Here is a 16,310-nt window from a genome sequence, read left to right as displayed (position 1 = left end):
TGAGAAGAAGGAGAGAGAGTATGGTGTTGGCATTTAATACAAAGGGACACTTTCATCTTTAATCCATAACCAAGTTATTTTGGAAAAGGCCCTGTGTTCTTCCCCTTGTCTGAGCCAAGTTTTTCACTCCTCACAGGGTCTTAATACCTGCTGATCTGTCTGGAAAGGTCTCCTGTACATCCCCACAATCTTTACCTGCTTGATTCCTCCTTACCTTTCAACTGTCCACTTAAATGCCATTTCCTAAGAGAAATCTCATCTGAGTTCCTAGTCTAATTCAGATTCCTGTGAAATACTCTATTATGTAACCCCCCTTTTTTCTTATATAGTACTGGCACCGTTTCTAATTTTATAATTTTTTCTAGGATAATTATATAATGTTCTGTCCCCCATGTACCTCCTTTGAGGCCTTTTCTTGTTGACCATGGTAAATGTGCATACAGCACATAAGTAGGTGCTGAACGAATGAGGTGACTGAATGCTCCGTTCAGTTTCTGGCTACCCTGATGTGATCAAAGTATACTGCTTTAACTTCCTTCTCTGCTCTGGATTCATAAATAATAAAAATCCTAATACCTAAGTATGTCAAAGATACACTTAAATTTCTTCTCTTTTTACACGTTGGTGCCTTGCTTACTCTGCTCTTTTTATGCTTTCCCATTGTGTTTGAAACTCTGTCAGCCTACCTTTTAAGTCAGTTCTTCGTTTTTTCTTTTTTGTTTATAATTTTAGTCTTAGGTCTTTTTGTATTAGGCTAGAATTTATTGGATAAAATACGTGGTCTCTGGAAGGTGGCTGGATCTTAACTAAATAAGACATTCAGGTGGACCAATGTTAATCTGAATGTAGATTTTTGTTACCTTTGTCAGATTTAAGTTTGACAGTGAAAATATGTTCATAATGATGTATCTATTACAGATGTTGAAAGTGACACGCTAACAGTTGACTCTGGACCACTTACTAGTGAAGATAAACCACTTTCATTCAATACAGACTCTGAAAAGGAACAAGGTGTTTCTTTTATCATATTCTCAAATTAAACTTGCTTGATTCTTCACATCTTTTTCCTAATAAAATTACATGTAATGAACAAAAGACATTACAGTGGTATCAAATTCTAAATTATTGAAACTAATTATTGCTTTGGGGATTCTCTTAGAAATGAAAGAGACTCAGCCTATCACAGCAGTAGCTCAGAGTTCAGTTCTACTTCATCCTCAGGAAGAAGCAGCCAGAATTAGAATGGCAGCAAGGCAGAAACAGGTAATTTGAAATTTTTATTTTATTTTTATTTTTATTTTTTTATTTGGCTGCACTGGGTCTTCGTTGCGGCGCATGGGCTTCTCTAGTTGTGGTGAGCAGGTCCTAGAGTGCACAGGCTCAGTAGTTGCAGTGTTCAGGCTTTGTTGAGGTAAGTGGGATCTTAGTTCCCTAACCAGGGATCGAACTCAGGCCCCCTGCGTTGGGAGTGCGGAGTCTTAACCACTGGACCACCAGGGAAGTCCCTGAAATTTTATTTTTAAAGGTTTCTTTCTTCCCCTATGTACTATAGTTTTATTTGACTGGTGAAATTTGTCTTAACATCTGGCTACTTTTGATACCATTTCTTCTGCCTTGTCTTACACATTCATTTGATAGAAGGTACTTCATCTTTACTTGTACTACTCATTTGACCCTTTTTGCATTCTGCTTTGTATTTTATACTCTGGTATGTATCTTATCTTCCCTATAAAATTTATCAGTTTTTTAAAGGCAGAGACTATCTTTTTTTTTTTTTTTTTTGCCTCACCATGGGCATGTGGAACTTCCCCGACCAGGGATCGACCCATGCCCCCTGTAGTGGAAGCATGGAGTCTTAGCCACTGGACCACCAGGGAAGTCCGAGACTGTCTTTTTAAAAAGTCAATTTATCCTACATAGTTTCTTATACAATGCTTTATACATAGTAAGTACTCAATAAATATTTGTTGAATAAATGAGTCCCTGTCATAATATTAAACATTGATTTGGGCTTTGTAATCCCAAAAGTTTTTTCGAAAAACTGTATTTCAAAGGAAAATTTTAAATTCAACTTCCGTAACTGTAATATTTGTCCCTTCTACTTTAATGAAAGATTTTCTTAACACAGATTACCTCGAAAGAGGCTAATTGTTACTAAGCCAGTCAGTTTATAGTCATAGTTTTTATAAAAATGCAGCTGAGGGATGACAATTCTATGAGCCAGTATTTTAAAAGTCTCAGATAAATGCTTTCTAATCAATATTCTAAAGCAGTATTGTCCAGTAGATTTTCTACAGTAATGGAAATGTTCCATATCTATGTTCAGTATGGTAGCTGCTACCTACATGGGCTGTTGAATACTTGAAGTATGAGTAGTGCAACTGAGAAACTGAATTTTAAATTTTATTTGTTTTGGGTTGATGTAAATTTTAATAGTCACATGTAGCTAGTGACTACTATATTGATAGTGCAGTTCTAGAGTTACTACAAAACTGTAAATGGTTTAAATTCCGTGGCTCCTATGAGTGAAGGAAAGCAAGGTGAAGATAGGAACTAAGCTATAGCCACTATTGCCTGATTAAGAATAGGTAATATCATATTGAGACATTTTTAATTTTGAAAACAAGATCATTTTTCATTATCTCTAGTAGACGTATTTCTCTTAATAAAACTTCACATACATTCCCTTTTCTATTTATTCAGTATATGTGTCTTATATATGTTTCAAGGACTACTAGGTGTTGGATTTAACAGGCAACCAGACAGACTAGTCCCTGTCCTCAGGAATCTTACAGTTACTTTAACACATGTTTTTAGTTCTTGGATTTATGTGTGTATGTGTTGGTATAATTTTGAGTTTATTTGTCATCACTCTGCCATTATTTTCCATCTCTTTAATGCCTGACAGTAAGGACTGAATGTTGCTCACTGTACTTTTATTTAGCTTGTAGATAATGGCACCCTTTTATGAGTATGCCTAAGAAATCAAAGTGTTGTGAGCATTCTCGATATTTAATTTCTTAGGCATTATTCTTACTGAGAACAAGGTAAAATTAAAGATGTGAACACAGAATTTGCTACTCCTCTGGAGGTGATGCTTCAGTGGTGATCAAGGTTTCCCTGTGCTCCCAGGAAATAGAAATAGTTAATATGTTTATTTTTACTTCTCTCCCTTTTCCTCCTTTCCCCTTTTCCTGTCTCTTGCTTCCGTCCTCCCTCTGGCAGTGGCAATAACAGATAAAACGTCACCACTTTCTTCTTGGATAATTGGTACTCTTGGTGATGAGACCTGTTTCTTTTCATTGTAATGCATATAAACTTTTCTTTGGCATGAGTTTGTTGTTAATAAATCAATAGTATTTTTGTTATTTAGATAATGGAAATAGAAGAACAAAAGCAAAAACAGTTGGAATTACTTGAACAAATTGAACAACAGAAATTAACATTAGAAACTGATTGCTTCAGAGCTCAGCTGGAAGAAGAAAAAAGAAAAAAAACTCAACAGGCTGGGGTACGATGCAGGAAATCTAATCCCTACATAGATTGTTGGGGGATAAAGAAGTGTGGGCAATCTTAGCATTCAGAAAAGTAAAGTGCAATTCTAATTTGTATTTGATAATTTTTTAAAAAAATAATGTATATGTAAAAATAACTTTATACAAACCTAATGACTTTCATCTTTCAGTTTCTAGAGGATGCTAATATATGTGACCATGACTTGTATGTAATGTGTATGTTGAGCTCTTGGGCTTGACACTAAAGGAGAGTGGTAGATTACTTCATTTCTTAACAATGGAAATACCAGTCTTTTTTATGAAAAATAAAGCTATATGGAAGTTTACAATTATAGAACATCAGTTTATGTAAAGTACTTTAGTACTTATTTCTGGATTTGCCTTTTAGTTAGTATCTTTGTCTTTTATTAGGTTGGCACTGCACCAGCATCATGCACCATAAGTTCTGATGAAGATAATCACAGGCAGATGATTTATAACTATCAACAACAGCTATTACAGCAAAACAGGTATTAGCTAGGGTACAATTTATATGTGATAGTGTGTGGCTACATTTTCAGGATTTATTATTTGGTTTATATGAAGGTCTTATCAGGATTCCCTTTAGAACTATGGCATGTAGATTTCTCAAAGAGCAATGTTAATAACATTGTTCCATTTCTGCCTTGATTATGGCCACCCCTAGATTGAATTTAATGTATAAACACTTAAGAATGTGGGGCATTTTTTTTAATCAAAAAGAATAATGCTTGTTTGTTTTGGGTAGGCTTCACAAACAGTCTGTTGAAACAGCCAGGAAACGATTACTCGACTATCAGACTATGTTAAAAGGAAAGTACCTATCCATGTCAGCTGCACCATTGATACCTGGTTCTGTTACATCAGTACCACCACAGAAATCTGAAAGACCCGCTGTTACATCAGAACATGAGGATCAAGGTCAGAGACCCAAGTTGAGTCCTAACAAACAACCTATGCAACCCGTACAGATCTCCAAATTAGAGCAAGATTTTCAGGTTCCAAGACAACATCACTTTCCACAAAGACAGGTAGAAACAACCAAAACATTAGTTACTTCAGATGTTTTAGCCGAGCAAGCTTTGGAATCACAGGAACAGCCAAAGCAACTCTCACAGACTGAAACACAACAGAGAGACTATAAATTGGTCCCTAAAGACTCTCATACACTTTCAAGGGCTTTGTCACATGATAAGCCACTGATAGTACAGGATGGTGGAGAAAGAGCTGAAACATCTGGGGCAACAACTTTTCAAACTTTAGACTCCCAGCAAATGTTCTCAGAGAACAACGAAAGTATATCGTCTAAGTTAATTGAACCTTCTTCATTCCTACCATTGGTAGCTGAGCATTCTTTTAGTTCTCTGCCTACTAAAGTTGAGTCTGGAAAAATCCAGGAATGCTTTTCAACTGGGAGCAAAAGTGTAGTTTCTGTAAGCCATTCTGTAGTTGGCCAAATGCAGGATAAGTCTTTGCCATTCTCAGAGAATATCATAGCCCAGCAAAGTAATATGAAGGCTCTCCAAAAACAGTTAGACCTACAGAAAGAAATTCTTCGGTTAAGACAGGAAGCTCAGGAACAATTGCTTTTGTGCAAACAGAAAGAATTGGAAGGGCAAACTGGCCTTTCTGTATTCCTTCCATTGGTACCTCTGGATTCGTTTGCTTCACTGCCTTCTGCCAAAGCTGAGTCAGGGAGAATCCAGGAATCTTCTCCAACCAAGAAAGAGACTACAGTTTCCTCAGGCCATCCTGGGGTCCCACAACTTCAGGATAGGCTTAATTTTAAATTTCTCCAAGAACAGTTAAATATTCAGAGGGACCGCTTTCAGGCTAGACGGGAAGCCCAGGAAGTATTATGTGTACATAAACAGAGTGAATTGGATGGAAGAGTATGGGCTGAACAGACTGAGCCCCCTTCTGTCCCATCTCAAGGAGCTCAGCATACATTTACTTCACTACCTTCTGCTGGTACTCAATCTGGAAAAATCCAGGACCAGTATTCATCTAAGAGTGAGAAGGAACTTCTCTCAATCCAATCTGAAATCCCCAAATTTCAGGATGGCTCTTCAAGTTTCCTACAGCAGTTCCACCCTTTGCATGATAGTTTGAAGTTGCTCCAAGAACAGCTGACTGCACAGAGGGATGCTCTTCAGGCCAGGCATGAAGCCCAGGCAGAATTACTTTTACGTAGACAAAGGGATTTGCAAGACTCTAAGTCTGTGCAGATGAGTTCTTCCTTCCTGCCAGTGGTCACTCAACGTTCAGTTGCTTCACAAGCTTCTTCTAAAACTGAGCCTAGAAGAATTCAGAACTTTTATTTCTCTGAGAAGGAGAGTGTTACTCCCTCAAGTCATTTGGTAATGCCAGCATTTCAGGATGAGCCTCTTAGTTTTCCACAGCATAGCCTGCCACAGCAGGAAAATCTAACAACACTCGAAGGTCAGTCGCACATTCAGAGAATAATACTTGGTGGTAAACAAGAAACTCAGGAATTTGTACACAAACAAAGTGAATTAGAAAAAAAAATTCCTTCTGAACAGACTGGCACCTGTTTATCTCTGTCTCAGGGAGCTGAATCTGAAAAATTCCAGGACTATATGTCATTCAGGAGTGACAGTACAGTTCCCTTAAGCCATTGGAAGATCCCAAGATTTCAAGAAAGACTTCTGGGGTTTTCTCGACATACACAACCTCTACAAGATAATTTGGAAGGACACCAAGAATGGTTAGACACAGAAGAGGAGGCCCTTCAGTTTAGCCAGAAGACCCAAGGGAATGTATCTTCTGAACAAACTGGCCCCTCCTTCACACCCCAGTTAGAACAGCTTTCTTTTCCTTCATTGCCTTCTGCTGAATCTCTTACAACCCGGGAACCTCTTTCAGCAGAGAGTGAGAGTAGAATTCCTTCAAGCCATTTTCAGATCCCAGAATTGCAGGATAGACTTTTGAAGATATCACAGCTTATCCAGCCTCAACAAGATAATTTGAAGGCACTTCAAGAACAGTTAGCTACACAGAGGGAAGCCATCATTCAGTCTAGACAGGAAGCTCAGCAAGAATTACTTCTGCATAAACAGAGTGAGTGGAAGGGAAGAATATCTCCCGAGCAGGTTGGCACCTCTTCCTTCCTGCCCCTAGTTGTACAGCGTCCTTTTGCTCCATTACCTCTTAGTGAAGCTGGTAGAATCCAAGAACCTTGTTCAACTAAGGGTGATAATATAGTCTCCCCACGTCATTCTGAGATACCAAGGTTGCCTGATAGGCTTTTGGGTTTACCACAGCCTGTTTTACCTCAACAAGATTATCCGATTACATTTCAACAGGAACACGTGTATACACAGACAGGTCCCCTTCCATGTAGCGAGAAAACCCAGAAAGAGTTGATTTTGCCCAGACAATATAAATTTGAGGAAAAGTCATCTGAGCATTTTATCCAACCTCTCCATGGTGATTTGAAGGCACTTCAAGAGCAGTTAGACATACAGAGGAAAGCCACTCATTCTAGACAGGAAGTCCGAGAAGAATTGCTTTTGCAAAGACTAAGTAAATTGGAGAAAAGGGTCTCACCTGAGCAGACCAGCACCTCTTCATCCTTATCCCACATAGCACTGCCTGTTGCTGACTCTGAAAGAATCCAAAAATCTCTTCCAACCAGAAGTGACAATACTGTTTCCTCAAGTCATCCTGAGATTCCAGGGTCTCAGGATAGGCTTTTGAGTTTGTCCCAGGCTTTTCTGCCTCAGCAAGATCATGTGTCAGCACAGTTGGGCTTACAGAGAGAAGTGCTGCGTTTTAATGAAAAAGCTCAGGAAGAACTGCTTTTAAACAAGCAAGCAGAGCTGATTGCAGGTGACTCTTCTGAGCAGCCTGTTCCCTCTATGTTTCTACCCAAGGAAAGAGAGCATTCATTTATTCCACTACCTTTTGCTGAAGTAAAATCTAAAAACGTTTGTGAATTGTATTCAGCCAAGAACGAACATGCAGCTCCTTCAAGTGCTTCTATGAGCCCAAGACTTCAAGATAGATTTTTGAGTTTTTCACAACCTCTCTTAGCTCAGCAAGATAATTTGGGACTTCAGAAGCAGATGGAGCTACAAAAAGAAATTCTGCATTATGGCCAAAAAGCCCAAGCAGAATTGCTTGTACAGAGACAAACAGCATTGCAGCAGCACATTCAGAAACATCAGGAGACCTTGAAGGATTTCTTTAAAGACAGTCAGGTATGTATTAATCTTGAATATCTAAGAATTAAACATCGACAACAACCCAACTCGGCCAAGCTAAATATTTGTTTCAATCCTAGGTCAAAATAAGTTCTTAGTTACTGAGAATAAGTGGTTTGACCTTAACTGTGCTTTAATTTTCTACCTTAAAGAACGTGGAAATTAAAAGGTAAAAATTGATCCACCTTGCATGGCATTTATGAAGTTGATAGTTATTTGAAGCCCAACTAATTTCAGCCACTGGTTTGATACAACCAAACTCAAACATCATGGAAAATGTAGGTTGCCTTTTGAAGTTTTGTTATGAAGGATTTTGAGCTTACCACAAGATGATTAAATTGTAAAATAACTAGTTAGCAGAATTTGTCTTAGGCAAATGGCAGACTTTGTGCTTTCTGTATAGCACTTTGTTGACATTTGTGTAGAATCAAAATCAGTACCATCTTTTTCCATAAGTGACAATATTAACATCTGTTATAAAAGTGGTGTGATTTTAGGCTGATGGACCACCGGACTGGCTGCTTGTGACTGAATTGTTGAGAGGACTCTGATGTGGTCACCCAGATGACTATTCATAGCTTCTCTATATGGGAGACAGTATATTCTCCTATATATGAATGTGTCCATTTTATTTTAAAAGGCCACTTCCTAAATTTATGAGTTAGCCTAAACAGAATTCTACAGTCCTTTGATGCTCAGGAGAAGCTTGAGTTGCGTTCATGAGAACTTGAGTTCTGGGGATTTACTGGTCAGTTTAAGGAAAAGGAATGGGAAAAGAAAAGCAGAGAGGGATGCTCAAGTATAATCTCTTATTGAAAGGTGCAGTGGAGGCTGTTTGTAAGGTCCGAGGCTGTGACTGGTTGTACTTTTCAATGGAATTATTACCCTTTCAATATTAGAAGTACTTCTCATTTTTTATCTATAGATAAAATTGTAGTAATGTGGTTGATGGAGCTGTTCATGTGGTTGATGTTCTAACTGAAGAAGAGAGATGTAAATCTAATGACTTCTTCACATGATCTTCATTTTGTGTCATCCCCACCCTCGTCTGTTTACTTTTTCAGACAAGTAAGCCCACAGTTGAAAATGATTTTGAAACTAAGAAGCTCAGAGAATGCCTTGTTCATCTCCAAGATCTAGCCAAAGACAATCAGGAAAACATTGGTACTGCAGGCAGGAGAAACTGTGATGATAATCAGCTCCTTTCAGAAGATAGTAATGCCCAGCAAAGTGGTAAGATAATTGCATTTTATTGTACTGATTATCCTGATGATGATTCTTTATTTTAACCTCCTGCAACTTGCCGGTTGAAGAAGTTTGTTTCGTTAACAGATTTGTATTGTGCCTAACTTTGTCTTTGACTTGATAGGGGAGCATCAGGACAAAGAACTGGGTGGGAAATCCTCAAAACCACCTGTAGCAAAAGTTAAAGGTGGATTGGACTTGAACCAACATGAACTTAGTGCCATACAAGAGGTAGAATCACCAGCAAGTGGCAGAACTTCTATACTAGGTAAACAGATGGTTTGATAAAATACGATTTTTTAATATTTGCCAGTTTTCTACAGTTTTTTCAGGATGCTAAATATTTTGTTGTTGAGGAAACTTAGACTATGAGTACTCATGAAGGGGAAAAAATGGTTTCTACAAACAGTATTTAAAATGTGGACTTAAAGAAATATATCATTAGGTAACTAGTTTCTTTATATATGAGGAAAAGCAATTGATAGTAGACAAAAATTCTTTGCTATCCATTATTCTGACACTTTTGCTTCCCTCTGCTTCCTTTCTAAACCAGTTTCTCTAGGATATAACCCAGTTTTTTCTCTTCTGCCTTGCTGCTCTTTCACTTCAGTACCTTCACTGCTCTTTTCCTGTATCTTTCACAGGATAATCATGGTGCTTAAGACCCTGGCTTTAAGAGCAGTTGTAACATGTATGTTTCTTCACTGTACTTCTTCCTAGATTCAATTATCTAGAAAAATTCCTCCCTGCGATCCTTAGTAAATAGCCCTATTTTCATTTTATAATTATTTCTAGATTTCAGACTCAACCAGATAATTCTCTTGATCAAATCTATCAAAGCAAATTCTTTTTTTTTTTTTTGCGGTACACGGGCCCCTCACCGCCGTGGCCTCTTGCATTGCGGAGCACAGGCTCCGGACGCGCAGGCCCAGCAGTCATGGCCCACAGGCCCAGCCGCTCCACGGCATGCGGGATCCTCCCGGACCGGGGCACGAACCTGCATCCCCCGCATTGGCAGGTGGACTTCCAACCACTGCGCCACCAGGGAAGCCCAAAGCAAATTCTTTTTTAAGGGGGAAAATAACTTTGTCAGTAGAAAGGTACTTAGAAATGTAATGTTAATATTAGCTATTTTGGTCTTAAAGCCATAAAATATTGTACCTTTGTTTCGGGCTAAAAGAGTTTAAGAAAGTAGAGATTCAGAATAACTCTTAAGAATCATTCCCCTTTTTACTTTCTGCTTATGTCTTATGGAAATTATAACAAAGTAATGATTCTATTTATTACTAGGCTTTGGAAGCTTTTCTTCATTTTGCACTATTTGGTAAACACAACTGTTCAGGAATTGATTGGTGCTTTCCCTAACTCAGAATGAGCATTGGGAAATTCCGACCATTGATTCCTATAATTTAATGAGTTGTGTATGAGACTGCAAAAATAGCCTATCTAAAAGGGAAAGCTATATATTCCCTCACCTCCATCTCCTTATCCTTCAGGCTTTTTTCAATGAAAAGAACCCAGATGTAAGTCTTGACTGTTTCCTTGTCTATACCTCTGCGACACCTACAGAGTACCAGTTCTTCTCAGTTCTAGTTGATCAACTCTGGAATCTCTCCATTTGTTTCTATTCCCACTACCACTCTTTTAATTCAGGCTGTCATTTCTTCCTTGAAGGGCTGCTACAACTCCCCATGTCTCCCTGTTTCCAGTCTAGCATTACTCTCATTCATTTTCCCATGGTGTACTCAGAGTAATCTGCCTCTATTGGTCCATGTTTAAATTCTTCATTCGTTTCCCTTTGACTGGAGGAATAAGTCTAAATGAAGTCTTAAGTCCCTAGCTTCACCCACAAGGCGCTTCATGGTCTCACTCCCTCCCTTCAGGGGTGAGGTAAGTGCCACTTGTGTGGCATAAACTTTCCATGAGCTGTCAGGCATCCCTCTCATGTGCTCTTTGGGAGCTTTCATCATAGCCTTCATCACACTTCTTTGGGTAATACTTTTAGTCAAAATATTATAGGCAAATAGTGCTAAAAGGTTACAACATGAAACAGCATTTCTTTCTGCCCCTACACCCCCCCCCACCCCTTGATGCTACTCACCAGACACAGTCACTTTTCAAGTCTCCTAGGTGTTTCTTCTTGTATTTACTTCTGTAGTTGGCAATGGATTTTAGCAAAAATTAAGCCAAATATTAAACACTGCTAAAATAATTTGAGATCACATCATTTTCTCTGTTTGTGAGAACATCTTTTAGTGCGATATTGGATGATACATTCTTAACAAGGTTATTGTTGTCCCCAAAGGGGATGAAAATTGCTTCTCAGGGAGATGAAAAAGTCTTACTCTTTATGTACCAAAGCACAAATGTACATAAAAAGATATACAGTACTAAAAAAAAAAAGATATACAGTATATATAGTTATTAAGTTTCATGGAGTTAGGAGGCAATTAGGAAAAAAGTCTTGAAAGGGCTCCTTAGGTGGGTGATGATAAAGTTAATATTGAGAAACACTGAGCTATAATATTCCAATTTTCTTCTCTGTATTCTACTTATTTTTTTTTGGCTTTGCTGGGTCTTAATCTTTTTTTTTTAGTTGTGGCCTGTGGACTCCTTAGTTGCAGCATGCGAACTCTTAGTTGTGGCATGCATGCAGGATCTAGTTCCCTGATCGGAGATCTAACCCAGACCCCCTGCATTGGGAGCATGGAGTCCTACCCACTGGACCACTAGGGAAGTCCCTGTAGTCTTATTTCTTCCCTGTAGTCTTATTTCTTTAGGCTTTACTTTCTGGGAGAATTTTCTCAGCTTTTTCTTGTAACATTTCTTAGGAATTTTTATTTGGCTCTCAAAGTATAGTTTCTAAAAGCTTGGCCTCCTTTCTGGTATTTTCTTTTTGTAGCATCCTGCTCTTGTTTCATGGATGCAAAATACTGCCTACTTTGAATATTTATAGGTTTTTGCTTGTTTGGGGTCCTGTATTATCTCTGTTTGTCTGGGTTCTTCCTTTTTTTTCTCTGTCTGAAATTTTAGAGGCTTTTCTCTAATATCTTGCATATTTGAGCGGAACACTGAATGGCTAATTGGAAATTCTATAGGTGGGGACCTTATTTACTTCTGGATTTCACTGGAAAATGTGGCTTTTCCTTGAGGACCCTCAGCTTAGTATCTGTGGTTCTTTCCCCTGAGCAATTTACAGTTTAGTTTCTCCAAAGAAAGATCCTCCAAGTTTGATACAAGCCTGGCTGTTGCTCTTATGGAGCCAGACCTGGGGGGATCTGAGTCGAGGGTGCAAACTTTCTTTTAGTACCTCTGATTTCCTTATGGCATTCTTTTTCTTCCCTCCACCCTTGCCCCTTTCAGTGCCTGATCCCCCTAAATTCAGAGTGTATTGGATTCATGTAGTTGTGGCCAAGTGGTTAAGACGATAGACTAGAAATCCATTGGGGTTTCCCCACACAGGTCCAAATCCTGTCAACTACTGCACCTTTCCCCTTAGAAAGGTAATCCTTTGACACTTTACCAGTTTGAGAGTCTGCTATAAATTTGATTGCAGAGTGTATAGGATTCAGTTTCTCTAGAGGATAAGCCTTTAGTCTTCTCTGGGGATGATGTTGAGAGATAGGAATCTCAGGTGATGGGAGGGATCTTTTCCATGTACATGTTTTTAAACATTCTCCTGTTTTCAGTTCCCTGATTCACACCTTCCTTTTGTAATACCTCTTGCCTTTAATTCCCAAGTTTTTCTGGGGTTCTGCACAGTAAATTAGCTTCTACTTCTGAGTGTCTCCCACTCCTTTCTTTGTTTCATGAGTGTTTATTTCAGTCATAAGTGTTTATTTCAGTGATTAGTACTTTGATAATCACCCTCAGGTAAACACCATCCAGGTCAGGAACTGGAATGTTAGAGAACTCCATAAACTCTTCCCTCGTACTCTCACAATTACTCTTCCTCCTCTTCTCCCCAGGGTAAACCCCTATCTTGATCTCTAATACCACAGATTAGCTGTAGCTGTTTTTGAACTTTATGTTATGAATGCATATTATTCCTTATAAAACTTAATGGTTAATAACTTTTCCAGGCATTTTTCCTGTGATTAGTCAGTACTGAAGCATTTTCTATCATTAGGAAGTAGGAGTTTCGTTAAAAACTTAGTAAAATTGAATTGAAATAATTAAAGGCTGTGTGAAAGTCAAGCAGTTACTATTTTCTTGCTACACTGATTAAGTCTTTAGGTTTTTACCCATAATCTAAATTGCCATTTTAGTTTTAACTAGAAACGTAAGTGGAAATCCAGTGAGTCAATTTCTTTTCCCTCCCAGGTAAACCAGACTTTTACCAAGACAGAGACCCACTGAGGGTCTCAGTAAGCCGAGAACAGAGTTTTCTTGGGAGCCCCCTGGACTGTGATCCATTTGGTCATCTTCACCCAGTTGTCCAGGAGAGCATCTGTGGTGATGCCTCTGATAAAGCAGGTAAGAGAGAAAGAAGTTGAAACTGGAATTGCTGTGCATAAGAATATGTGGACAAAAGATAGTTATTGTAGTGTTATTTGTAATGAAAAATGGTAAATAACTTCAGTGAAACTGCAGTTTTGTGAAGGTGTTAAAAATGAGGGGAGAAAAGTCTGTGTTCATGCATTTGAAAACTGTCTGGAATAAGAATCACCAAAGTTTAGGTATGGGTTAATCTTTGTTGGAGGTTGGGTTTCACACTTCTATTTCATATGTTTACATAATGTGAAATTATTTTTCCATAAGAAGCCTATATTATTTCTGTACACAAAAAGTTGAATGAGGGAAGTGAAGTTTATTTAGAGAATAATTAATTACACTTTTAAATTGTTTCACTAAATAAGTAAATGTTAGTAGGAGGTATGTAAGGGTATGAGGTTTTTACAGTTGGCAAACTCTACACATTTTGTGTTTAAGCCTATTTGTAACAATCCACATTTAATTAAATACTACTGAGTATTATCTTTTAAAAGTTCTATCTGTGGCATTCTAAACGAGCTATTTTATGTTTAGTTTTCAATATTTGGAAAGTATTAAGGAACAAGTTACAAGGAAAAAACTTTAAATCACTTAATTCTGCCACCCAGACAACTGATGTTAATTTTCTTGCTTTTGAATTTGTGCATATTTATAACAAGCTATTTTATATGTATAATATTGACCCTGCAAAGCATAGTTCCAGTACTGCTTCATTAGTTCTAAAGCACCTTTTAAGTAGTTGCCTTTTCTAACCAGATTTCTTTTTATTTTAGCTGTCACATATACTTGGATAATTGTTATCTTAGTTGTATCTAGAGTGTAATACAATGAGAGATGAGCAAGACCTATTTTCTTTTTGAGGGTTTGTAGAAAAATTGACTTTAGCTTCTCCTTTTTTGATTGGAGATTGAAATAACTACAAAATATAATTTCCAATGAATTGTAGTTTTTGACATTTTAAAATAAAAACCATTACCATTTTTTTAGATTTAGCCAGTGAATACTTGCATTCCTTTTTATTCTACCTGTCAATGTCCTCTAGCCAAAGACTACCAAGAACACACATGTAATTGAAGAAAGCTGGGTGCTTTGACTTGTAGTGAGGGAGAATGCACACTGTGGGGAACCATGAGGCCAATGAATTAGTGAGAGGGTATTAGAAGGGACTTACTATAAGATTTGGGCTTTATTAGGTGATTTTGAGGAGGGTTTAAGTATTTTGAAATAGGGCTTTGTTTGTTAGTATTGGATATTATCAGGAAGCCAGGGTGATCCTGTTACTGGATACCTACAAAATTCTTCCCTAAGAGGTAGGAATAATGGAGTTAGGCTAAGTAAAGCTGTACTTGATTAAGCAGCAGTCACTCATGTTAGCCAGGATAAGGAGATGATAGGTCATTTTTTTTTTTTTTTTTTCCGGTACGCGGGCTTCTCACTGTTGTGGCCTCTCCCGTTGCGGAGCACAGGCTCCGGACGCGCAGGCTCAGTGGCCATGGCTCACGGGCCCAGCTGCTCCGCAGCATGTGGTATCTTCCCGGACCAGGGCACGAACCCGTGTCCCCTGCATCGGCAGGTGGACTCTCAACCACTGTGCCACCAGGGAAGCCCTTCGATAGGTCATTTTAGTGGTTTGGACGGTATTCATGGTTTTGTCTATGTTCAGACATGTTCAGACTTTTCTCCCCTCATTTAACACCTTCACAAAAACTGCAGTTTCACTGAAGTTTATTTAACTCTGACCTTACTTCTTTCCCTTATTTTTATTTTTCAATTCTTATCACTACCCAAGTGCTACTGGTCACCTCCTGGTCACCCTCCTCTGGGGGAATCTTCTTTGGTTTGTTACAGATAATAACAGTTATAAGACTGTGATTACGAAATGGTGAACCCGTAATTTCTCATCTCACAACTAGCTTTTGAAATGAGCTGCTTAAGAAAAAATAAAAACTCACTATAAAGTTTCACCATCTCTTACTTTCTTCACTTAAAATTTTAGTGTGTAAAGAAGCAACCAAATAACAGTTTAGGGCTTCCCTGGTGGCGCAGTGGTTGAGAGTCCACCTGCCGATGGAGGGGACACTGGTTCGTGCCCCGGTCTGGGAAGATCCCACATGCCGCGGAGCGGCTAGGCCCGTGAGCCATGGCCGCTGAGCCTGCGCATCCGGAGCCTGTGCTCCGCAACGGGAGAGGCCACAACAGTGAGAGGCCCACGTACTGCAAAAAAAAAAAAAAAAAAAAAAACAGTTTAATGGTTAAATCAGTTGTATAACAGTAATATATTTTTAATTGAACTAGGAGAGGGTAAAAAATTGTATTTAAAAACAAATTAAATTTAAATATAATATTTGATATTTGCTGTTTTTACTTTATTATCCATAATATAGATATCATTTTATGAATAAATATATGTATCTACACACAGATACGTATGTGTGCATGTGTATGTGTCCTGGGTTACCTCTTGGAAAATATTTCTTACACAAACATCTAAGTAACATACTTTTAATGTTCATGATCTCTTTTAATAATATCATGGGGATAATGAGACAGAAATTTTAGTTTATATTTGGCAGAGCAGTTTTAATTTTATTCTATTTCAGAGCCACAGATGACCATATGCCTTGGCCGGCTTTCTCACAAATGTTGACTATTGGGAGTAAGAGAAAAACTAACTCAGAATACCCGGATTACTAATAGTGAGACAGAAAGTATAATTTTTACGTATTTTTAATATGTCAAGTGTAATTAGGAATGATAATTCATAATAAAAGCAGTGTATGCTCATTGTGATTTTAGACAGCACTGCAAGTTA

At 38.1% G+C, this 16,310-nt stretch overlaps 1 protein-coding gene across 6 annotated transcripts in view; it reads left to right on the top strand.

Annotated features, from left to right (window-relative positions):
* CEP295 (centrosomal protein 295) overlaps positions 1-16,310 on the top strand; it is a 48,225-nt gene that overhangs the window by 24,627 nt on the left and 7,288 nt on the right. For all 6 annotated transcript variants that reach the window (XM_082661042.1, XM_082661043.1, XM_082661041.1 and 3 more), the window contains exons 11-18: positions 919-1,011; positions 1,160-1,263; positions 3,374-3,511; positions 3,927-4,024; positions 4,282-7,756; positions 8,824-8,992; positions 9,129-9,272; positions 13,328-13,480. In XM_082661042.1, the coding sequence (XP_082517168.1) occupies positions 919-1,011; positions 1,160-1,263; positions 3,374-3,511; positions 3,927-4,024; positions 4,282-7,756; positions 8,824-8,992; positions 9,129-9,272; positions 13,328-13,480 (4,374 nt within the window). The remainder of the gene's footprint in view (positions 1-918; positions 1,012-1,159; positions 1,264-3,373; positions 3,512-3,926; positions 4,025-4,281; positions 7,757-8,823; positions 8,993-9,128; positions 9,273-13,327; positions 13,481-16,310) is intronic.

The sequence above is a fragment of the Grampus griseus genome, assembly GCF_964374135.1.
Source record: "Grampus griseus genome assembly, chromosome: 8".
NCBI classification, from domain to species: domain Eukaryota; kingdom Metazoa; phylum Chordata; class Mammalia; order Artiodactyla; family Delphinidae; genus Grampus; species Grampus griseus.
The sequence above is the reverse complement of the archived record's forward strand: the minus strand, read 5'-3'. Positions and strand labels throughout refer to the sequence as shown.